This window comes from Aulonocara stuartgranti (assembly GCF_965226115.1).
Source record: "Aulonocara stuartgranti genome assembly, chromosome: 8".
NCBI classification, from domain to species: domain Eukaryota; kingdom Metazoa; phylum Chordata; class Actinopteri; order Cichliformes; family Cichlidae; genus Aulonocara; species Aulonocara stuartgranti.
In genome coordinates this window covers 26534095-26559349 of record NC_138959.1, presented here as the reverse complement: position 1 = coordinate 26559349, position 25255 = coordinate 26534095, and the positions used below count along the sequence as shown (strand labels likewise).

At 40.5% G+C, this 25255-nt stretch overlaps 1 protein-coding gene across 1 annotated transcript in view; it reads left to right on the top strand.

Moving 5' to 3' along the window:
• The window catches only part of gas7b (growth arrest-specific 7b), a 61097-nt gene that overhangs the window by 13378 nt on the left and 22464 nt on the right, over window positions 1-25255 (top strand). Inside the window, exons 2-5 of the mRNA XM_082544133.1 lie at window positions 13004-13121; window positions 20015-20092; window positions 21464-21552; window positions 23065-23118. Of these exons, the coding sequence (XP_082400259.1) occupies window positions 13004-13121; window positions 20015-20092; window positions 21464-21552; window positions 23065-23118 (339 nt within the window). The remainder of the gene's footprint in view (window positions 1-13003; window positions 13122-20014; window positions 20093-21463; window positions 21553-23064; window positions 23119-25255) is intronic.

The window sequence follows — 25255 nt, the reverse complement described above, 5'->3', positions numbered from 1 at the left end:
GTTCCCATGCCTCTCTGACATGTAGCGTTAGGAGATGGAGTGAGCAGGGAAACAAGATCGCTGCTGCATGCCTCGCTACAATTCTGCAGAAACTCCAGACCAGAGATGGCCCCCACTCTCAGGCTGCATCTTAGAGTTTGTGTATGTGGCTTATGCTCACTGGTGGCTGTTTACGACTCTGCTCCAGTGTGTGTACAGATGGAATTTGTTTGTTTTCTCCTCAAGACGTGCCCGACTGTATGCAGCAGGAAACGACTAAACTCTGATGCAAACGACAGGCTGCATTTTATTTTGTTTTTGAAGGTCTAATTAGAGTAAGGATCAGGATTCTTGTAACTTTGTTATTATCTTTGGTAATAACTGAAGCAGACATGTACCAACCTAACCAACAGATTACAAGCAGGGATGAATTAATACTTCATCATCATAGGTGGTAACCTTAATCCTAATCCTAAAAAAAAAATACAAACAAGACAGCACAAGCGAGAATAGCCCACAGACGTTGTTTGTGAAACATAGGCAGCTGATCTGTCCGTAGGCTGTGCTTAGAACCACCACAGAAGCCTATTGGATCAATCTAATCATACTTAAAGTTGGGTTTTGTCTTAAGTGACTCATATTCTGCTAACTCCATAGTTCTGATATTTGCACCTTACTAGTGAACTAGCTTTTCCTGATTCACAGACCAAGATAAACCTTATTTGCCTCACACTGGGCCTCGATGCAGCCTCTCCATTTACTGTCTATCTGAAACTCCTAGCTTTCCTCTCCCTTTAAGCCACCTTTTTTCTGATTGGCTGCGCCTCACAAACAGGAAGGTTGAACTGCAAATGGGCAGCGCTTAGGTGTCCATATAATGGTAAATGGACTGATTCTTATATAGCGCTTTTCTACTCTCAAAGCGCTGTATACAACATGCCACATTCACCCAATCCCACCCATTCTCCTAAGCACTGACTCTAAACTGAGTGCTTTTCTAACAATATTCACACTCTGATGGACGCATCGGAGAGCAACTTTGTTAGGGGGTTAGTATCTTTCCCAAGGATACTTGATACTTGGCATGCAGACTAAAGGAGCCAGGGATCAAACCACCAACCTTCCGATCAGTAGGTGACCTGCTCTACCTCCTGAGCTACAGCCACAGTGGGAGTGGATATCTACTGACATCATAAAGCCAGGAGTAGAAAGGGAGATCTTATTTCTTCCTGCCATTGTAGTCTTGTCACAGAAATGCAGAGCAGACTATACACTGTACGTATTCCGTGACTTGGTGAAGAAGTATGATTAACATGGATTTCATTTGTTAGAAATACCCATAATTCTTTGTATCAAGTCAGTACAGCTGACCTGTTGCTGCCTGCACTTGTTGCTGCAAATCCACATGTTGCTGTGAGGGCCAGTACCTCCTGAAATTACAGCACCGACTCTGTGGTGCAATTTACAAAAACAAACAAACAAAAACAAATATTGAAATTCGTATTGGCCGTCCTGTTACCGGCCGTAGCGCCTAATCTGCCTCCTCGGTCTGTATCACGTGTAACTCTGTATGGAGTCATGCTTACATTTGCAAAACGGTTTCTTAATTCACAGACAGAGAACTACAACAGCAGGCTTTGGAAAACAGGAACAACTTTAAACAGCAATGTTTGTGTTAGCTTCTGCAAAGCCAATTTCAGATGATGTGTTCAGGTCATATGTTATTAAAAAATATTCATTTTCAGTTTCAATTTCATCCACTTTCCTTAATCTTCAACTCATCTATTTTCTTCTTTCTTGTTCTTTTGTGGCTACAAATGCAGTATTTACACAAAAGCCAATTCATTTTGTTTGTTACGCTTGTTTGAGACTAAATCACACTCATTTTTGCAGGTGCTGGTAGTGTGTCCACAGTGGGCACAGAACAGGTGCTGTACCTTCAGAGTGTGGTTAGCAAGCCTGTTCTGCGTGGACAAATTCTGTTTCACTGAACTGTAGTTGGTTTAAAACACTATCTTATGTAGGAGGTCTTCCAGATGAAGGGAATCTAAGTAAAAGTATGTGGGAAGAGGGTGTAGGGGATTGGAATTCAGCCTATATATAGCACCAGTTATCCACTTGCTGGATCATCTTTGAAATTACAGTAGTCAAGCTTTTCTCTCATGTTCCTCTAATCCAGGGGTCGACAACCCGAGGGACGCTTGCAGGGTTAAATAATGGCACGACCATAGCTGGACTGGCCATCGGGCATACCGGGCATTTGCTCGGTGGGCTCATGATTTTTTGCTGGCCGGTGTGTAAAAATAACTCAGTTGTTTGGTGGTGGCTATGGCGTAGCTTCCACAGGTTCAGTAACATTAACAAGTGGTGGAGACCAGCAGGTGTATTTTCGTTATGCTGACTTTTTACAGTCAGTTACAATAACTCGTACTAGCTAGCATGATGGAGTTTCTATACAGCTGGGTGGGTGCTTTGATGTTACTGATAGTGAACTTTATTTAATTCATAAGGTTAATTATTAGAGTTGCCAACCGTCCCGGAATCGTCTCGTATTCGGAGAAAATATTACGCGTTTCTTATTGAGGTGAAAAGGAACACAGTTTGTCAGGTACTTCAGCTACAATGAAAAAGACACAAAGCTGGAATTTTTCTGTGTCTTTATGCTGCACAACTGTTTGTTCTTCTCTTATTCTGTCCCCCCGGTTGTTATTTCAATCATGAAACTGATCAATGATCAGCTGATCGACTTTTCTCTCTTGTTTGTTTATCTCCCACTTTGTTCCAGAAAAAGGAAACCAGTGGATGTCGCGCTAAACAACAGCAGCACGTTTAAGCTTGATCAGCTGTTGTTAGAATTTATTTGATATTCATTTCTAGTATCAGCTGATGTTTGCTGGAGCCACAGCTGTAAAGCTGCTGGTCACGATGTCGGTTTGGATATGTGGTGAGAGGGAAACATGAAGATGAAACCAGGAGATGTCCTTACTGAATCATCAGAGCTGAACAGGTGATGGAGAAACAGGTTTACATTTTAGGTGACATGAATGAGTTGAAGGGAAGTTATGAACTGTTTCTGAGAGACAAATAACACCAGGAGCCTTTTTTATGTAGCTGACAGCTGGTAACTGTGCAGGGGCGGGTCTAGCAAAGTGTTGCCAGGGGGGCAGGTAGGGAATTAACAGGGAGAGGGGGGCACAAAGAAATACTTCCTTATTCTCATTTAAAATGTCTGGCTGCTATTAAATAATTATCTGAAGCTTACAACCAACGTTTTTATCTGATGTAAAATGTATAGAAATCATACATATACCAACAAGATTGGCACAACAGCATTTGTTTTCATTCAAAGGCTTTATGTCTTTAATACCTGGTGGGCCGGTCTGTGGTCAAAATGCCCGGGCTGATTTTTTTGTCCCAGTCCAGCTCTGGGCACTACACGCAGTGAATTAATCTGAGAGGGTGCATTAAAAAATAAATGGCCGCGCCAGCGGTGCACATCGCAAATCAGCTCGCATAGACACATTAGTTGTGCCGCTTCTTAATGACGGTATCTTAGCTAACAACCCCAACTACCAGATTCAACTTGTAATTGGCTAAAAATAACTTAGCCTACTGGTGAGGGGGACGTTGTTAGCTTTCCGCATTTCCGCTCAGCGCAGCATCAGCACCACGGAAATGCACGGATACATCCGTAGACTCGAGACAGAATTCACAATGTGTTTTTGGGACTTTCAGGTGTTTGGACCAATGTTTTATTTTTCTGATCAAACCAGAAAGCTTTAATGAGCAGCTGGATTTGTCTCATAATGCCAGTTAATGCAACACCGAAATGCAGCTGGAATCCATAGCTGTCTGTGTTCATGGAGCTGCATGTTCACCTGCTGGACATCACTACCTGACAAGTTTAACTGTCTTCAGAACATTGCAGAGGCCTTATTGACAGTATTTGGCTCTACATATCTGTGTGAGCAGATTTTCTCTCACATGAGTCCTCAGGTAGCCTCTGAATGCTGGACACTGGGAGACCTGTGTCTCTGAGTGGGAGACCAGAGATCACATTAACATGTGTGTCTCTGTATTAACAAACATGCCATATTGGCCCAGTTTATTTTTCTTATCATTCTTGTGAGGAGACCATAAATAGCATTTGCATTTTCTGTTATACAGTTCATTTGCTGTTATGGATAAAAAGTCTTGTTTCAAAGTAGCTGATAACTATTCGCTGATAGCTGCCAACATCTGCAAACAAATATAATTCTATAAAGTGGTTCTACATAGTGTGTAACTGTTCATATAGAGCGTTATTAAATTTATTGCTAATGCAATCATATGGCACATTGACTTCTGAGGAAATTTTAGATGGCACTCGTCATCAGAAAGGTTGCTGACCCCTGCTCTAATCCAACCACATGTGATGTTTTTCACTCTTTCACAGCCTTTGCGTTTTGCCTGCTCCTTACCTGGTTTGCCTACCTGTGCATGACTGCTGCTCGTTTAGGAATGAAAAATATGGATTTTTCCTGCTTTCCTGTGTTTCAGTCCTCTCTTGCTGTAGTTTAGAGTTTCTGCCTTCAGGCTAAAAACACATCTCTGGAAGGCTTGTAGCTAGCTTGTGACAGACAGCTTGGAAATAAAGTTTTTTAAATGTAGTGTTCTTGGAGCATAATTCCCCCTCTTTGCCCTTATTTTCTTTACTGGTGCATTTATGTGGATGTGGAGCTGGAATCTATACATTTTGCATAAGATTGATTGGATGATTCAGCAGTAAAATAGTGTTCAGTGACATTTTTTTGCAGCATTCAGTGTATCTATTAACTCCACTGTTCCATGTTTAATAAGATCCATTTGGTATTATCAACTGAAATCCCTGGATTGTCTTTGATTGCGCGAGGCTGTTTTCGGTGCTAAAACATTTGCAGTTGGATTAAAGAAAGAAAAGAAAAAAAAGGCAAATGTTCACGACAGAGCTGTGATTTTGCATGAACTCTCATGGGTTCATTGAAAATCAGAGCAGTCTATTACATTCTTACTTTCTGATTCACAAGATAAAGGGTACTTAAGGTTTAGATTAGAAGAGCAAGGATCTGTAACTGATGGTCTGACCCCCACAGAGTCACGACATCATGGAGTCAGTCTGGGGTTACGTGAAGAGTCAGAGGATACTCTCTTCTGATACTGTTTTGTTTATAGGCTTTCTACAAACTATTTGTTATATAATTGTTGAAAACATTTTACTTTTATTAGGGTAAAACCTTTACGTGGAGGTACTTGACATAAATCTGGGGACACTGAGCTGTGTAAAACTGTGTCAAGGGGCTTTTTTAAATAGATGACCCCTGGTTTTGGAGTGTAGGCTCATCAATTACAGCTTACATATGAAATATGAATACTTGAAATTATCTCTGTTTCTGGATTCATCCTGCTGAAAGCCAAACAGCTGCTCTGACAAAGCCTCCTCTCAGACATCCATGTGCTTCCACAGGGATCACTAGAGGTCAGCGATGCAAGATCAAAAAAACAAACTCTTTTTTTCACACATCCTGTCACGAATCGGGAGAGACTGAGTCACTCGGACATGTTTGATGACAGCTAAGCAGTAGTCCTGTCCAGTAATCTGTAGAAACTCTGGATCAGTAAGGCTGCGTGTCGGTCCTCCTCCACACAGCCAGTGTGTGGGTGACCAGCGTTTCTCAAACCATGTGATCCCAGCGAGTGACAGTTTCATCTGATGATTCGCCTTAGATGGACAGTCTGATGTCTGTGTTGTCAGGATGCTAACCTGCCGAAAGCTTACAGATGGATTTGTCACTCAGACTGTTGCTCAATGATGGAAACAGCTCACAATCTGAAAAGATCATGTCTGATGTCAGTGGAAGGTTATTCTGCATTTTCAAGTTGCTCAAGTCAGCAAACAATTTTGACATCTTAGGGATTTTTAAAATAGCATAGAAGTTGAAGTATACCTCATTTTCTCAAAAGTTAGATCATGAACAGAGTCTGAACTTCCTTTGAAATGTTTCTAGTATTCCCCTTAGTTCTCAGCTGAGACTGTTAAAGGGCGGAGGGTTAACTACCTAGTTTACTAGGCTGTTTTTCTCTTACTGACCTCAATGTGAGACAGCTATTTATTTAAAGGCATTTTCCAAGGGAATTTAACAAATTATTCTTGGTTTTCCAGGCAGGAAGCCAGTGTCCCTGAAATAGAGAGACCATGAGGTATTTTGTTTTCCATAATAAGAGATGCTGCCTGTGTTTGGGGATTTGTGGGAAATGTCTGTAATCGGGGGGAGAAAATGCTGGGATCTGTTTATGATAGCAGCGCGGAGCATTTCGTGGCTTCGTTTGGAAAAGATAAGATAAAAAAATATCCAAATTTCAAAAAGTAAAATTTAACAGTTGTGGAAAATATGATTAAGGCTCCATAGTTCATTGTAAAACAGCCGTAATCACAATTTCAGCTTCCACTCTTTGTACATTTAAGCACATTAAACTTGTGTTATGCTTTAGATTTATGACGATAATTCAAACATTTCTACTCATATTTTATTAACAAAAAATTTAAGCCACTCAAGAACAGCACAACAAGTTGTAGACTAAGCTAAACTGCCCTTTTCTGTTGTATTGGTTTTATAATTACAGTCACACATTCAACAGACAAAACCTTCTTTTCTGAGACTTATAGTGACAAACCTTACTAATTGCTAACTAGTTGATAACTTTATCTGACAGCCACTTGGTGCTCGACAGACGGAGTGGAGTGGGTGTATTGGTTGTTTGGTTTGTTTTTCTGAACAAACACTTTCTTGTCCAAAAAGACTAGCTAAAGTTGCTACAGAGGTAGCAAAGAAAACCTTTTAGCTAGGAAAAAGAAATGCTCTAATAGCTGTATTAGCAAAAGACCTCAAACTCGTCAGACTATAGAGCAACTTCAGTTGGAATTCAGCGGCAAATATCGCAGTTTATCAACTAGAACTTCAACATCAATTTTAAAAAATGCAGCATCACTCTGTGGCTTTGAAGCCTTGATGGATGAAATGTGGACAAAGGCTACGTTCACACTGCAGGTCTTAATGCTCAATTTTTTTGATCAAATCCGATTTTTTTGTCTGCTTGTTCTCACTACAAATAAAATGTGACAGCAAACGCGCTCTAGTGTGAACCCTCAAAGCGTCCCGCATGCGCAAAAGAAGACGTCACACACAACGCGCTCTGTTCAGACCCAGAGCAAACAGTATTGTTTGACTGATGGCCCTTAATATAAAGACTTCGGACTTTACGTTTCCCAATTTTGCTTTAAGTTATAAAGTTATTTTGTTATTTACATATGGCCTAATAATGATCCTTATTGCTGTTTTAGAGAGGAGCGGTGCTTCAAAGGATAGCTGCAGATTTCTGTCAGAATCTGCAGATTATACAGTTCAAATAAAATGTTCACGTTTCTCCAAGTTGTCTTCCCAACAGTTTCACTGGAGGGCCAGGAAGCATTCACGATGTCTTCTCCGGCGCTGATAATTGGCGTCTGTCTTGTGTCAGTGACGTAAGAGACGGATTTAATTTGACGTGACCATTCAAACAGCAGTCGCTTTCTAAAACATCAGATATGTATCGGATTCAGTACCACATACAAAAGTGACCCAGGTCGGATTTGAAAAGATCGGATTTGTGCCGTTCACACTGTCATACCATGATCGGATATGTGTCACATAGGCTCAAAAAAGTTGGATTTGATGCGCTTTCGTCTGCAGTGTGAACGTAGCCTTAGTGTAGTTGATAGTCCCAGTCTGTTGTAGCTGAAAGCTGTCAGATCAAATCACCGTAGTGTATGACATGTAAACATTTTTAGTCATCAAATCCAGTCGCTGCCAGTTTTATCAGTTGTGTGTTAGTCAAGGTAAATAAACAACTTTATCAGAAGTTGGCTTCATTTTACAAACTCTAGGATCTACAGACATCAACCGTATACTCACAGGTATGTTTGCAACTGATGCCGGTTTATACAAGAACACACAAGGTTGTCAGAATAGGATAATAGGTTGTCTAGAACTGGGATCCTCAGAGATACTGGTTTTTCAACTTTAGTTCGTAGCAGAAACTGATCAGACGCCTGCTTTTCGTTGAGTATGTTCTCTTCTTCTTCTTTCTTTCCCAGACGAATGTAGAGTTTATGCAGACTTCCCGAAAATGTGTAATGGTTATTTCTCAACTTTGAGATAAGTCATCTTGGAAGACCACGTGTGTTTGGTGTTTTGAACCTTTAGAAACTCATCTTGGTGTGTATCATATTGTGGGTCTGCAGAATGTGCTTGTGCATGTTTTCTACTATGGAGCTCAGATTATCAGATTTTCCTTTGTAAGTTGTATGCTCCGCCTGGACAGCCAAAGTCTTAAGACTTGTGTAAGTTGGTAAAAACTTGTTGTTCTGTTTAAGGTGTGTTCCAAGCTTAAGAAGAATACCATACCCCTCTGTGTATTTCCATGTTTTCTGTCCTCTATTGTGACTGTAAACAGTTGAAACGATAGCCTGGAAAAGATGAGACAGAATTCAAAAAAAGCAAACATGGTATTCATAACTTCAACCTGATAGTGACATTTTAATGAAACCACAATTCACTCGTTTAGATCATTGCTCAAACTAATATTTCTCTTATCTTCAAGATTCTCTAATGACATCTGAAATGACTAATACGCCTTCAATTAGAGGTTTATCTTTTAAACTGGGGTCTGCAGAGCCCGCAGAGTGCTGAAACGATTATAGTGGTTGCTCATCAGTCATCACAGGCCCTGATGAGTCCTTGCTTTCGCTACCAGGGGCAATTCTGGCAAGACATGAGTGTGGAGCCAAAGGCAGTCTGGGGCTTGGAAGGTTAACCATCTGGAATGGTGCATTATTTAAAGTTGCATATGCCTAGGCAAGCTGGCTCTCAGATTCTTAATATTTCCCACTGCCAAGGTGTTCCCATTCTCTCATTCACATCTGATTTTTATTTTTTTTCCACGACAGGGCTGTCAGATCTGTCACAAACTTCTGTCAGGAAGGAGAGTTTTAACTTGTGCTCTTGTGGCTCGGTCCAAACTTTGCTCACTTGTGAAATTTGTTGATGTTTGAAGAGACTGAAATTTAATACAAGACTCAGAGACACTCTTTTTTTAAATTGTTGTGCTAAAAATGAACTAAAATGTCTTCGTGGCCAAGAGTTTTTGCATATTATGTGTCCTCAGCTCAAGCAGCCCACTCCCATCTGTCTTTGCCTGCTACTAAGAGCCATATCTGCTCAGCTCCGAGAACAACAATACTGGCCTAACATTTCACTGATAATGAGCATGTGACCTAACAACAGAAAGACGCCAACAGGAAAGCAGCCAGGAAATGCAGAGAAAACTCCAAGGGTGTTTTGTTAGTGTAGTACATGAGATCTGTTAACCTGGAAGATCATTTAGGCTTTGGAGATGTATCGATGGTATGTAAATGAAGTCCTCTGATAAAAACAGACCAGAATCTCGTTCCGATTGATGCTGTAAGGTCAAACTTGGAGGGCAAACATTCCTGGATGTGAGTTTAATTTGCCCATTGTCCAGTGTTATTGTCGAGTGTTAATAATATACATATTACTGGGTTGCTAGATGAACTAGTTAAGTGCTGTCGTTGCTTATAGAAGTGTTTAAGTTTAATAATAAAGTTAAAAAAATGTCCAGGTCATTCTAAAAAAATTGTTTGGGTCACTGTAGCTAAGGTTTACCTTTACAACAGCTGTATGAGGTTGATTTTTATAAAACTATAAATGTTATAAATGTAGAAAGTTTATATCAGTGATCCCCAACCCCCGGGCCACGGATCGTTGCCAGTACCGGGCCGGGAGAGTTGAGGCTTGGTGTCACGGTCTGCGGCGGGCGGACCGTGTGTGGGAGTGTGAGGTTCCAGGTGCAGACATAGACGAGGAGACAGTACTGAACTTGAAATGAAAAGCGAGCCTTTATTTGGGCTGAATAATGTGGCAAACAACAGAAAGCACTGAGGCAAAGCTAAACTAGAAGCTGAACTGGGAAAACTAAGAACTGACACTTAACTCAGACAGCAGGGAAGGCTAAGACAGGGTGACAACGATGCATATGACGGAGACAACTATGAACAGGACTCTGTGCTGGAACAACAAAGAACTGTGAAACATATACACGTAAGCAACGTGGACATGACCAGCACAGGGTCCTGAAACCTGGCGTAACATGGGGGAAGTTGAACAGACGACGCAGCGACGAACAAAACAAGACTGAGGACTTAAATACACACATGAGGTGATCAGGGGAAGTGGAGACACATGAGAACACAGCTGACAAGAAGGAAACATAATGACAATACAGGGGAGAGTAACACTAACTACAGTGAACAAAGAACACCATACTCTTTCAAAATAAAACAGGAAACACAGAGACCTAGACATGGAGATAGAACATGAACTTAACCTAACCAGAGACATGAAACATGACAGGTAGACACATGGACCAGGGAGAGATGACAAAAGGGACTAAGAAACCAAGGACTAAACTGCAAACTAGAAAATAACTAGATGCGTTAAACTACACATGTGGATACAAAAATATGCATTAGAACGTAAACCCTGGGCCTCATGGCCCAGTACTGTGACACTTGGGTGTGAAATTTATGGTTTTCAGGGTTTTTAACGGTTTTTATCGTTATTTTTTTATCGTTTTTATAGTTAACTTGGTTTCCCTGGGTCTTTTCCCGTGTGTTATGAATAAATCTTCTGTTTGTTTGGTACTGGTTTTATTTTGTTGTATTTATCTGTGACACCTTAAAGGTGAGTCTGTGAAAATATTGTCAGACATAAACTGGTCCGTAGCGTAAAAATGTTGGGGACCACTGGTTTATATTATTTGGGTTGTGGCGTCTTTGAATAGCATGTGGATGCCACCACAGATAGCTGTAGCTGCTAGCCGTCTATTAAGCTTTACCCTGGATGAGACGTCTTGACAGATGATGTGGTATTAAGGTTTTATGGAGCATTTCTAAAATAATTATCTGGCAAATGGCTTTTGTGATGTTAAACATGGTCACTTGATGCTCTAAAAACCAACACGGTAAATCCAGAAAGATTTCGATTCAGGATTCTTTTGAGTTCCATGTTTCTATCTGCTCATTTCTCTTCCCTGGATAAGTTATTAGGTCTCACCAGACAGGAACTTTCACTAAAACATGATTAACATCTAGACAGCCGGGCCCAAAGGCAGATTTACTGTGTCACAAAGACCAAATAACAACGCAACATGATAAGAGCCCTAAGCTGGCTCCTGCATTGCTGCTACGTCAGACATCGGGTCTTGCTTACACCCTTGGCTTGGTCTCGTCTTGTTTTCACAATTCTACTCTGAAACTGTGAAAACGAATTTGCAAAAGCACATGTTTGACTGAGAGATGTGCGAAGTAAATGAAGGCCGTCTTCCCTACGCAGGCACAACCGTACACTGTAGCACTAAGCTCTGCTGTAGCTGTATCTGTGGTTTGACTGTCATGTTGTCTTTTACACTCTTTCCATTTCTTTTTCAGTGCACAAACCACACTCTGTCACTGCTGCCACTGGAAATAGCTCTGATTTTCTTTTGTAGCATGCCGTTTATCCATCGTTACTTCTCTGCGACCACTTTTCATTTCTGTAAGAAATTACCAGACGATTTTTCAAAGACACATGAAGGACAAATATAAAAGTGACCACCGAGACCATCAAAGAGAAAACTTAGCTGAGATGCTGTCGGAGAGTGTGTAATTACACATAGTCGTAAGTCTCCCGAGGTTGACATGTGTTCATGCTCTCGAGCCCTGTGGGACCACAGAGGTCTGGGTTTTATCCTTCTTCCTTCCTTTCTATCCTTCTGCTTCTTTCACTGAGGGCAGCAGTTACATGTAATGGATTCATTCTCCAGGGACATTTTGGGCTTAAATAGTTACTGACTAGCAATTGATTACCCCTAAATGGGTAATGAGATGGTTTCCATTAAGAAATGTGTTGTCTGTCCTCATCCCAGGTGCCTCTAATGATAATGAAGTGCATTCCTGTTTCCTGGATTCCAAACTCGTACCCAGAGTGGCCTTTCAGGACAGTTAGTTTCACTCATTACTGGTTTCCCCAGTGCTTCCTGTTGTCATTCTCTCACATAACAACACTTGAACTGACCCAGAACCTACTAGTTTGTTTAGATGCAGAGAGCATGCTTTTTCACCATCTGAGTTTCACAGTGATTAATACTTAAAAATGCATCATTTGAAGACCAAGATCAGGACTTGTAAATGTCTAGCAAATACAATTGGTCTTATAGTTTAAAAGGCTAAGTAATGCCACCCTCCATGCCTAAATGCATAATGTTTCTCCTTCTCCTTAAGCATGATTATAAATTCAAGGGTTTAGAGTCAGTATTCAGAGATGGAGTTTACTGTGCGGTTTGTAAGTGCTCCAAATCTTTATCCTTCAAAGACATATCCATTTACCACCAGTGATTGGCTCAAATATCTTCGCAGTTTGTAAAATGAACCTCTTATGCCAGACTTTCTGTTGAGGAATAGAGCTGGAATTTCATTTGGCTCTCTCAGGTCTCCAGACAGCATCCCCACAAAGTGTTACAATAGTCTCAGCCCTTTGTTTTTCTGCTAATCAGTAGCAGATGTGCGCAGTTTGGCTACATGTTCTCTCTCTCGATCGTGTTCTTCAGCTGTCGGCTGTGTGTGCTCATGTGCTGACTCTGGAGCTCTGGAGCTTTCCGTCCAACCTCAGGGCCATGCCAGTTTCTTGTTTTCTGTGTAGCAGCGGCAGCAATTCCGCCTGCTCCGCTATGATGTCATCGATGGTTGCGAAATGCTTGAGGAAATGAGAACCTCATTGAACCCAGGCTGTACATGTCTTCTGCACCAGTAGTATAGCCTAATCTTTCTTTTAACTCTAAACGTTAGGTTAAGAAACAGTGAGTAAACTAAGACTCTTCATCATTATTGACATTTCTTACTTTTCTGTTTTGATAGAGGACAGCATCTCTGAGTCAGATTCCTGTTGAGGATCTCAAAGATCCCCTGCCTCCTCACTGGAAATGCTATATGTCTCCACAAGGGCGGCGATACTATGTCAACACCACAAACAACGGTAAGCGAAAATGTAATGTGGATTTTTTAGACGTGCTGTGAAAAGAAGCCGAAGCAGGAATATCACTAGCCTGGCTTTTTGTGGCTTGCTTTCCTATTCAAGCCTAAGGGCCCTCTTCAGTTTTTGTTTTCAGTCCCAGAGGTCACTGCTTAAATGGTAAATGGAGTGGTACTGATGTAATGCTTTTCTAGTTTATGTGAGCGCTCAAAGCTCTTTCTTACTACAAGCCTCATTCACCCATTCACACAGGCCTAAGCGCTTTTTAACCTAACACTTACACTGCAATGGATGTATTGGGGAAAGTCAGAGTTCATGTCTTCCCAAAGGATACTTTGACATGCAGATGTGAGGTGCTATAATCTAATCACTGACCTTACGATTGGTAGACAACCAATTGTTAGCCTAAGACCAGATTTACTAAACAGAGCAAAATAGAAAATAAAATAGTTCTCATAGGTGTGGTTAGTTTTACAGGCGACTTATAAAAATTGAGCTGCTTTGTCCATTAAATTTAACATCAAACGCAAAGAATAAGTCAATTTTTTCAGCGATAAGTATTGACACAATTAACAGTAAATTGCATATCATAAATGTCAGTAAATCAGTTTGTGTGTTTGATCTTGTCATGAGGTTTCATTATTAGCTTTAGCACGCTATGGAGTCAAGCCTAGCAGTTTCGCTGTGTTTCATTCCACATTAGCTAAAAAAATCAGCAGATGCAGCTTTGAAAGGGTGGTGACCTTCCAAAACAGAGAAATGGAGACCTGAGTGAAGTAGTTTTTAGCTGTTATTACTTATTATTATAAGCTTCAGAATCTAGCTAGCTGGTGCCCCCTGCCTACATGCTAAGCTAGGCTAATCACCTCCTGACTTGAGAACCATACTTGGCACAGTGTTGCCAGGACCAAACACACTACCATTTGATCAAAACTCTTTACTTCTGAGTTATATTCTGAAACCACATTCAAAAGGCATCACACCAGAACATTTATAACACTGTGCCTTTCCTCCTCTAGAAAAAAGTGCCAACCACACACTTCCTTCCAGTTACACAGTGAACGTCAAACTGTGCCAAAGCTTCAGTTTTCACTTTGTATACTACACATGATAGTTAATATTAAAAGTATGCTGAATTAGCTATTAGCAGTTTCCGTTTGGAATTTACCCCTGAATGTAGTTACAGCTATAACCAGGCGTTCTGATACTAGTTACCCTTAAGGGCAAGTTCTGTAGTTACAATAATCATCACCTTTTGGTTGTCAGTGTGTAAATGTAATGGAGCTATAACTCAGAGAAGTATTGGTATTTTTTGCAAAACCCACTAAATCAGTTTACTGAGAAAGTAAAACAGGTTCACCTGGGTTTATTAGTTGGTTTATTTCTGCAGATTTATTTCTTCAGCTGCCATTATTAATTTTTGCACTCTGACGCTTGTGCTGTCTGTTGGGGTTTCTTTGTTAATACATGTCTCTAAAAGACATGCTTATAAACATTCATTTCCCATTTGCCACATTGAAGTAAAAGATTTCCTGCTTTGCTCTCAGACCGCTCTTTGAATTCTCAATAATATGTTTTCTTTCATGAAACAGAAAGCTAGCAGAGCTCTGTTTTGATCTTTAAAATGATACCTGCGTGATTTCATGTGACTGTAATCTGGCTGAATGTTCACTCAGTGTCTGTTGTAGTCATGGTACCAGAGAGAGACGCCGTCCATCAGGGCCTGTAAGGACAGACCCTGCTGATAGTGCCTTGTTTCTGTCAACACAATCACCTCTCAGTGTCTCCCTGATTAGACACACACACTGACACACTGGCACAGAGACAGCTTAATACTATCCCAGAGTGAAGTCACTATAAAACTTGACTGATGATACTAATATCTTACAACTCTTGTGTGCCTTTGGGTTAAATAATACAGGTAAGAGTGGTTTATACATGCAACTGTCACACAAGCAGCATGACGACATTACATTCACATTTACATTCTACAGCAGTGTGCAAACTTGTGTAAACCATGCATACATTTAGTCTTACTAGCATCCTTTACCTTCAGGTGAAAACCAACAAAATCAAGAAGTCAGTAAATGAAAACAATCCTCATTTCCTCCTACTGAGCCAAAATAAAAACAAATTATATTCAGTACATTTTTCTGTCACTCAACTTCAAGACAGTTTGGCAGGGGCTCTCGTTTCCTGCGCTGCGTTCAGACAGAGAGCTGGCTCTCAGGCGTGGAGATTGGACCAAACGCTCACTTTTCAGTGTGAATTCCTACCAGAACACATAACCACGTGTCAGTAATAAGACCTGACAGAACAGTTAGAAACATTATTCATACTTGGCCTTGTGTTGTGAATCAGCTTGTTGTACTGGTTTCACATGTGCACCTATCTCCTTCATATAACTGGGATTGTGGCCTAGCAGTCACTGATGACCCTCACATCAAACCTGCTCACAGCATGCTCGCCTCTGATCACGGCTGCGGCGGTCAAGTTGCGGTCATTAGCACGGATCTAAACTTAGCTGAGGTCTCCACCCAGGCACGAGCCAAGGGTTTCTCCTTCTGCTCCTTTAGGATTTAATGAGGTGCTTAAGTGCTGCTGTCTTAAAAGTTGGACCCAACTTGCACTCTCACTGGATAAGACTGTTGTTGAATAGTAAAAACATCTATTTCTCCCTTTCACATTATTCCACTGAGAAGTCAGCAGATCTTACTTGTTTTTATGCGTTTGGTGCTATAAAAGGAGTCCCACAATATTTCCTATGAGAAAAAAAATGATTAATTTTTCATAACTTTTTTTGTTGTTATTTTTTTCACACATCAGCAGCATCTGTATCCTGGCTCATAAAAAAAGCAATATTGTTGCTATGGTGTTGTGAAACTGGCCTCACAGGGCACGGGAAAAACCTGCAGGACTTATTTTCTGAGTCTTAGCTGCACGATGACTAAAAGCTTAGAGAACGCTCGGTCCTGACGCACGCACACAACCGCTGTACTACAGGTCTTGTGGTTTTTTTCTCTTCACTACCACAGCAGCTGTTTCCAAACAAACACATTTGATACAATTTTTAGGTATTTATAGCAACTCTGCTATTTTCTTTGGACTTCCCTTTGGTTACGCTAAAGTTCAGCGAGATTAGATTGTATATGTGTGTGTACGTGTGTGTATGTGTGCACGCGTGCGTGTGCATTTGTGTTTCTGTGTCACCATGGTAACAGCAGAGTGCGTGGGTGAGGGCTGCATGTCCTTGTGTTGGAGATTGTTTTTTTTTTTCTAGGTTTTCCTTCCTGTGTTGCTGGGTGCAGCAGAGCCGCGGTGCTGGCTGTTGCAGCTTGTACCCGTCTCCTCAGAATCTCCACTCATCCCAGTGAACCAGTGGGCTGCTGGATAAACATACTAAACCAAAGTCATTCCAGCCAGAGCACACATGCTGTAGATACAGATTCAGTCCCAGGATTTTTAAGGCCGAATTGTAAAAGCAATTAAATCTGCCCTGTTACAGCATACCCTGTTTTGTGAAAACATGCAACATTAAATGTGTATAAGTTACTTTTCAAATACAGTAAACTACTAAAATTCAGCTCAACATTCAGTTAACAACATATTTGATTCACTTTTTCCATGAGATTAAGTGAACATGACTAATAAGTAGTTAAATGATATAAATAAGAGCCTAAAAGTCTTATCAAGGTGGCTACTGGCACGACTGCTTCTAAAGGACTTTACTTGAATCTGACAAAAATGACTTTACAATGTTATAAGTTCACATAAGGTACACAGACAGTGTACAGTATTTATGTTTAGTGTTTTTGATTGTTTTCCCCATATTTTTCTGCATGTTAGGAAAAGCACATGTCAGTGCGTCTACAATCTGGAGATAACACAGTGAGTGAACGGGCTGCTTGGACTGATAAAAACCAGATACAGGAGGTAGCTAATCCATCAGGGACCTGTGTCATATGGTTATGAATAAAATATAGCATCAGTGTCAAAGCTAACTAGGCCATTCTCCTTCTCCCTGTTTCGAATCAGGGATCTCTCTCGGTGTGGCGTCGTGGACAATAAGCTGTCGGCGTGTTGCTATCGGACCTGCTGTCGACTAGTTTCATTCATTCATTTTTACTTTTAAGCATCGCTGTCTTCCGTTGTCAGTCACACTGTGCAAAATGAAAATCCGAGACGTTTGCTCTATCCGAAAAGAAATGAATGCTTTTATGATCCATAAATGAGCCCGTGCTGATGCAGCTTGGATCATTAGATGACTTCATTCTGTCATTGATTTCATGAATCTGCTTCATTAAGACCCACGTGAAACCTGAAAAGGGCGGATAGAAAAGCGAGTAAACTGCACTCTTTGGTCTCTGTTCTGTAATCCAGGCTGTCAAAGTAATTTAGGATGATTGACAGCTTTTTAGACTTCATCTCCTCTGTGACAAGGCAGGCTGATGAAAATCACTCCTGCTGCTGCATATGTATCACTGTATCTGTATGAACGAATGCAGCAAATGTTAAGACTGATGTGTGTAAAAAAAAAACAAAAACAAAACAACAAAAAAAAAAAACAGGTTCATGGAAATGATCAGAGCCAGTTGCCTGGAAACTCAATCTGTCCCTCTCTGGGATTGAACATATAGTAAATATGTGGGCTTTCGCACCTTTTAATACAAATAAAAGTGCTATTTGGTTGGAAAAAATATTTACGGGCAATTCATGCTGAAAATGATTGTGATAGCCTTCGTTAATTTGTAAATCTAGTTTAAATCTGACTAAGAGGGATTTATGAAATTGTATTTTTAATGATGTTTTGAATGCTATTCCTCTGGCAATACATAGAATGACAATAACAAGCAATTTCCCTCTGCTAAGAAGGTTATACAATAATTTTCTGCTTTAATATCCCATTTTTCTTACTGTATCGATTTGTTTGTGACAGCCTAACAGAGAGGAATTGATACATTTATGGCCAGCGAGTGCCGGCTCTGCCCCGATGTTGTACATCAAACATGAAGGCACAGCCTCTCTCCATAAGCTCGCTGCCAGTTATCCCCTCCATGCGTGTCATTTGAGCTGATGGGCTTGGCTCAGTTGTCTCCTCTGCTGAGCAGCGCCAAATAGAGCAGGGCCGGCCTAAAAGACCCGAATGAAATGAGAGCTCTTTACATGTTTGTGCCTATTCTCTCTGTGATCATAGAAAATGGCTAATTGAGCCCAGCACTGTGGTCAGAATGGACATAAGGGAGTTCAAATGAAAGGGGTATCTTCTAGGATCTGCATTGGACTTGCTTTTACAATCTTCAATTGCCAGCAACTTTTCCAGCAGGAATGAAACGGGGATAGATGTTGGGAAAGTATCATCAGTACCTCTGAGAAGCTTCATTAATACTTTTTTTTGCTTGGTTCAAAGCTTGAACCTTTTGTACAGGTACAGTTCAACCAGGAAAAGAGAACAGGTGGTTGATAAAAGACGTGTATATATATATATTTTTGTAGCAGCCAGAACAGATGTCATTAAAAAATAAAGGCTGGGTAGACCTTCAACTTCCACATGACTTCAAGTGGGAGTTCTTGCATTTCAGTTGGCCTGTGACACGTCTATAGCTCAAGTAAAGTTTACTCTGTGATGTTTCCATTATTAAGTGTATAGTACTTTTTCTAACTCTGCGATGCAAAAAATAACTAAACTTTCACCACTGGAAAGAGGACAGCGTTTCCTCAGTGGGTGTGTTGAAACACATTCTTGTGTTTGCTAGCTTTTGATATTTCTAATTTTCCAGAAAAACATGCTAGAACTGACAAAAGGCAAATATTTTATATTAATATGGCATACTATATTTCTACATATTTGTGTCTGCATGAACAGAGACAGTGGCTTAAATCTCTATAGTAAAATCTTGATATTTGGCAAACATCCTTCCACTTTGACTGCATTTGAGCTGGAAGCATCGCCGATAGAAACACTGTCCCTGTCCTTCCAGTGTGGTAAATGTTCATCTTGTCCAGTGCAACAGGTTGATCCAGGAGGTTTTGATGGAACGAGGTTTCTGTACAGCTGTAGCTGCCACGCAGCAGTCTCTGATTTTCTGTTGCTAAGTGATCCTGACTCTTAGAGGAATATGAATCAAACAGACTTCACTCTTGTCCAGTTTTTCTGGGTGTGATGAGAGGCAGAGCAGGTCAGAAGGTTGTTAGTTTGATCCTCTGTTCTTCCAGTCGGCATGTCTTAAATTTCTTTGGGCAAGATGCTGAACCCCATGTTGCCCTGACGTATCCGTCCAAAGAATCAAAGACGTATCCTTTCAGTTCTATTCTGAGCCTTCAAGACTCAGAATAAAAGAGGCGCATGAAGGTGAAGTCCATTTGAATACTGACAAAATAATGTCAGTAGTCAAAAAGTTATTAGTCTGACCTACAGACCTAGACCTATCTAGCTACATCTTAGCTACTAAAACAGTGACAGTTACATTTAACACATTTGCAAATGTTGTGGTCAAAATAGAAATTGACACACATTATCTCTTTGATTATAACAGGTCCTAGAACACTTGCACTGTTCCTGTGTTGTCAACAATGACTCTTTTTTTTTTTTTTACTACTCGAGAATCAAAAGAGGCCTCACGTTAAAAATACGAACACTATAAATCAAAATTATAGCTGATACACGATGTAGAAGTGAAACAGAATAGATGCCCTCTGACTGCGGTCGAGATGTGGCTTTTTTTGAGTTTAACTGCTGACTACGACAAGAGCTAAATTCCATCTGTGAATCACTTCTTCTTATGGTTTCCAAAGTTGTTTCCAAAGTTGTCAACAGAATAACAAAAGAATGTAGCAACTGGTGTTACTTTGTTAATGTCATTGTGTTCTTTTCTTCCCCTTCTCCCAAACACCAACAGAGACAACATGGGAGAGACCGTCGAGTGCACCGGGGACGCCAAAGAACTCCTTCCGACACAAGAACTCTCTGCCAGCAGGTACTGAATATTTATTTCTCCAACTCAGCCTCTTTTACTTCAACTTCCTCAAGTTATAATGCCACAGGGCTGTGAATTCTCTGAAGATTCCACAATGGCACAAAGCACCCACTCACATACACACCACACACAGTCACTTCCTGTAACTAACTTAATCTGGAGCCTCAACTAAAGAATTAAGGCCTGCAGTGTCCCTCTTTTGGCTCTGCTCCTAAAAGAAGACAGAAGGAAAGAAAGAAGCAGTAAGGTTTGTAAGTGGTAAAATACAGGAAGCGGGCTATGTTCATTCACTTTGGTTAGAAATTACTTTTCTTTTCTTGCCTTGTTAAATAAAAGAATGGAGAAAAGGTTGGCCATGTTGACTGTGTGAGTTACATTAGTGTTTAGTAAGTGGACGTTCGCTGATTCTTAGTAAAAGCCATTTAACGTCTCTTTTCAGTGGTTGGAATTGTTTGGATTGTGGTTGTTGTTGTTTTCACAGGCAATCCTGCATTTTCAAATGCACTATGACCAAGATTTTCAAAATAGGTGTAATTTTTTATTCAACATGATCCAAAATGAGCAACTGACCACATAAAATATTTACCGAGGTCAAAACAGAGAATAGTTTTCTCATATCTGCTGGCCTTCAGGTAAAATCCAGGTTTAAGACACTTCGATATTGGCTTCGTTCTTCTGACCCAGAAGCTACGTCCATGTTTTTCTTTAGGTTCTTAAACCAAATGATCAATTAAAATTTGTTAAGCTGTAAACATTCATACTATTAGAAAATCTGTTAGGTTAGCATAAATTGACATTTCCTGTAAATTGCATTTTAAACTAAATGAATACTTTTTAGATTTTCTTATGTATGAAAAAAATAAATAAGTCAACACACTAATGGATCATTAACAATAAAGCACAACTATTTTCTTTTTATCTAACAACATGAACAACGTTTAGCTGTAGGCTAAAATTGTTAGCTAATTAGCTGCTATAGCAGTATCCTCTTTCTGGCTAGCCACTGATCCATTGGCTTTGTTATTCTAAATCTCTATCTGAAAATATGTCAATTCAGTGATTTACTGTAAAACTGAGATTTTTACATATATAAACCTTTAAGACATTCCCATGTAACCTGGTGGTGGATTTACCTATACCACAAGCTAGTGTAATGTAGCTAACTGATTATGTGTGTTTGTTCCATTAAAGGCATTTTCAGACCACAAAGCAGAAATAAGTTCAGTTCAGTTGTGGTTTGGTTCAGCTCTTAAAGAGGAGGAGCAAACTCCCTTATGATAAGAATAAGTTTACATCTTATCCATAGAATCCTGAATGTCTTTCTTTCTGCCTGTCTTTATCTGTCCTGGTGTCTCTCATTTGTTTTTCCAGTGAATGGATTTCACTCAGGTGGTAGTCCCTTGCATCATGTGGAGCACTCACACAACAGTCTGGTTAGGAAGAGCAATACAGAGCCCCAGGTAAAGCTGTCTGATTTTATTATTTTTAGTCCTTGACTATATCACTGAAAGCATAGATGCAAAAGATGTGGATATTCAGCTGTCAAGGCTTGCTTGTTTGCTCCTTTCGAAGAAAGTCTGTCGCTGTTTTTTAAAGTTTTACTATCCCAAAGACTCAAAAGCGATGTGAGTCCCCCAAATTTAGCACAAAAGTTGTGAAATGTCACATGGAGTGAAATTAACTAAAATTAGTGGTGTTGGTGTCTTTCCAAAGTTTGAGAAAACTTGTCTCACTGCTGTTTCTTCGTGCTCTAAATCATCTTCCACCCTGCCAGGTTTTTCACAGGCATGACATTTAAACAGTCTGTTTGTCCTGCTGTATGCTCCCCGCCACATGTAGATAACTGCTTATTTTAAGAACAAGCGTACTATGACTCAGTTTTGTCTCATAGTGTATCAGTTTAGGACACATGAGGACAAGAAGTTGAGGTTAGAGCTCCACAGGTGCAGTACAACTAACCAAAGTACTTGGTAATGGCATTGGAGTGCAGAAGAGATAAATAACCCCTGTGAGGGTGGGACGAGGCTGTTTAGACGCTTTGATTAAGACTTAAAACAATTTCCCAGTAAACTGGTGCGGCTCTATCAGGACGTTATTGTGGATATAATAATAAATGACCCTGCTTCTGCTTCTCTGTTGCAAAATCATTGCTTTAGGTTAGTTTGTCTGCCAACACAACTCGATCCATATCCAGTGTTTAGAAACAATTAAAGATGTAATGATGTACAGCTATACTGATGATGCATGATGTCATGATCAGACCACCTCTCTCTTTCTCCGCTCGGTATTAATGGAGCAGCTGATGGCAGTTTGAGCACATTAATCCCTCCTACAGTATCTGCTCCCCTGATCATAATTAACCAGGCACTCAGGGTGCAGTTATACAGGATCCACCCACCAGTTTTTCACTCGCTGTCACCTCACTTCTCTCCTTTTCTGCATCGCAGACTCGTGTACACAAACCCGCTCATTCAAAAACTGCAAACACGCACATGATGCTAATGACTCAAGGTCCTGTTCCCTTTTCTATCTTTAATTATTTTGTGGGAAAAGAGGTGATAAACTCCCTATACTTTCCATCTAGCTTTACTGTTTAACACTTATTTATTTCACCCACTGCTGCTTCAGCCCAGAGCACTGGAAATGACTCTATTCTGAGCTTAAGTGTTGGAAATCACACACACATGCATCAACATTCACACAAAGAGAGAACGCAAGCCGTGCTTTGCTTTGCTCTGCAGAACTATCCTCCCTACTCTGCACAGCAACACACACACACACAAACACACATCCATACACACTAGCAGCAGCAGCACCAGGAGCACAGAGAGCGCCAGACAGACGCTAACAGCGCTCGCCTGGAAAACAACTGTGTTTGCGTGCATGTGCGGGTGGCGGTGTGTGTACGCCGAGCAGTCATGTCTGACACGGAGGATGGAGTTTTTGACGGAGCGTCCTTCTTCTCTCTGCAGTGCCCAGGATCGACGTCGCCCACGAGGAAACACAACAAGGAGACCACGGTCACGGTGAGTGGGGCAACTACTGGGAACTCTTAACTAACCATGAACTCACCCCAGAGCACTACAATAGTCCCAAAGGACCAGCAAGGAAGAACTTGAGTCTTTATTTCTGAACTTATTAGCTAAAAAAAAATATGTCTAATGCAGACGTCCCTCCTGGTGGACTTTTTATCCAACCTCATGATTTCTGCATCATTTAAAATACATCAGTGCATATACTAACTAACTAAACCTTAACTGCATTGTAGCTGTAAATGCTTTTCATTTTCTCTTCAGGCTTGCTTTGTTTGTTTGTTTTTTTTATCTGTCCGCTCCTGTGAGAATTGTTCGATGCTTATTTTCAGTTGCTAGTGTACAGATACACAGTGACATCATCCTGTTCAGCATCCAGATGATTTCTCCTCTGCTGTCAGGTCATTACTTCCTGTTTGGCCTCACACTAGGAAAATAGCAGACGTCCTGCTCCCAGGAGGTCATGGATTAAGCCCAGGCTTTTATTTTCTCAGGATATATATATGTGTATAAAAAAAACATGCTTGAAATGTAAGGGGGAGGGGGCATTTCTTGGCTTCCATAGCAACCAGAGCGATGCTATTGATAAGCAGATAGTTATAAGAGGAAACAGGAGTGAGAAAAGGGAGGTGAGAACAGCAACAGTCGATATCAAATAGCTACTACTGATGCCGTCTGCTGACAGCGAAGTCTTGAAGAGGTCAGGTGACCTTCAGAAAAGTCACGCTTCTCTTCTTGCACAGGAGATACACACTTTGCAGTGGTAGAGACCTGTTGTTTATCTTTTTGAACATCACAGTGAGGATAAAAGGATGAATAAATTAAAAAAAGATGAAGCTAAATAAATAAGAAGTATTCTCATCACCAGACCAGTTTAGACTATAATACTATAAAACATGTTTCAGTAACAATATCAAATTTAGATTTAAGTTTTTAAGTGTATACTTTGAAACACTGTTTCATTTTCAGCCCTCAGGCTGATGGGGCATTGTTGTCAGGCGGGCAGGTGGGCGACGTTGATAAATGGCAGGATTGTCAACTTGATACCATAGGTGTATCTACTAAAAATCTCAGAGAAGTTCAAATCCCTCTCACCTCGGCCTCGAGGCCTCGGTTAGAGATCAAGTTTTGATTGTAAATGCAATCAGTCGAAAAGGAAGATTGATTGATTGGTGAATCTACTAAGAGGCTGAAGCTGAGCTTTTATTTTTGTAAGACAAAAAGTCTTTATTTTAGCATAACAAGAACAATTTGTCCAAGATTGCTGGATTGTAAAAACTCAAAACAAAGCAGTGCACACTGATTGTAAGCCTTATCGCTGATACGGTAGTATTCAGTGACATGATAACACCAACCAATCCAGCTAATGACATGTTGTAACTCTTGGCCTCCAAAAGAACGTACGTTAGAAAACTAACAGATTATTGTGCTAATTACTGGACATGCTGTAACTTGTTCACTTATATTAAAGCAGATAAACACATGGTCGTCCATGTGTGACGCAGCAGAGGGAAAGCCAGCAACAATGCTGACAGAGAATCCAAGCTGCGCACTAAACAGCCAGGCAGTGATGCAATCAACAGCTGGAATTTCCACAGGTTTTTTTTTTTGGTTTTTATCTTAACTTTACCGTCTGCAGCAACTTGAAAAACTGTGTTCTTGAACAGTTTCTGATGTATTTTGCCCCAAATCCTTTTAAGCTGTGAGCGCTGTGAGTATGACCTGACCATTCAACCAGTGAAATTTGCCCCCTTAATGATGCTGGCAACTTTTCCGTCTTTGGCTTGTGGCGATTACTCGATTGGGATCCATTGATGGTTTCTTGTAAACGTAGTGGAGTTTTTAGAAGAACTTTAATCCTATGAACATGCTACAAGTGAATACTTATCTTTACACATTGTTACTAAACCACAATATTCAAAGAAAAGACACAGTTTGACATCTTCAATCGTTTCTAGAAAAGAAAGATTTATTAAATCTAAAATCGTACTTGTTATTAATCTCTGGCTCTCATCTACAACATGTCTGTTATCCTGTCTTCCTTCTCTCACCCCAACTGGTTGCCGCAGATGGCCCCGCCCCTCCCTGAGCCTGGTTCTGCCAGAGGTTTCTTCCTGTTAAAAGGGAGTTT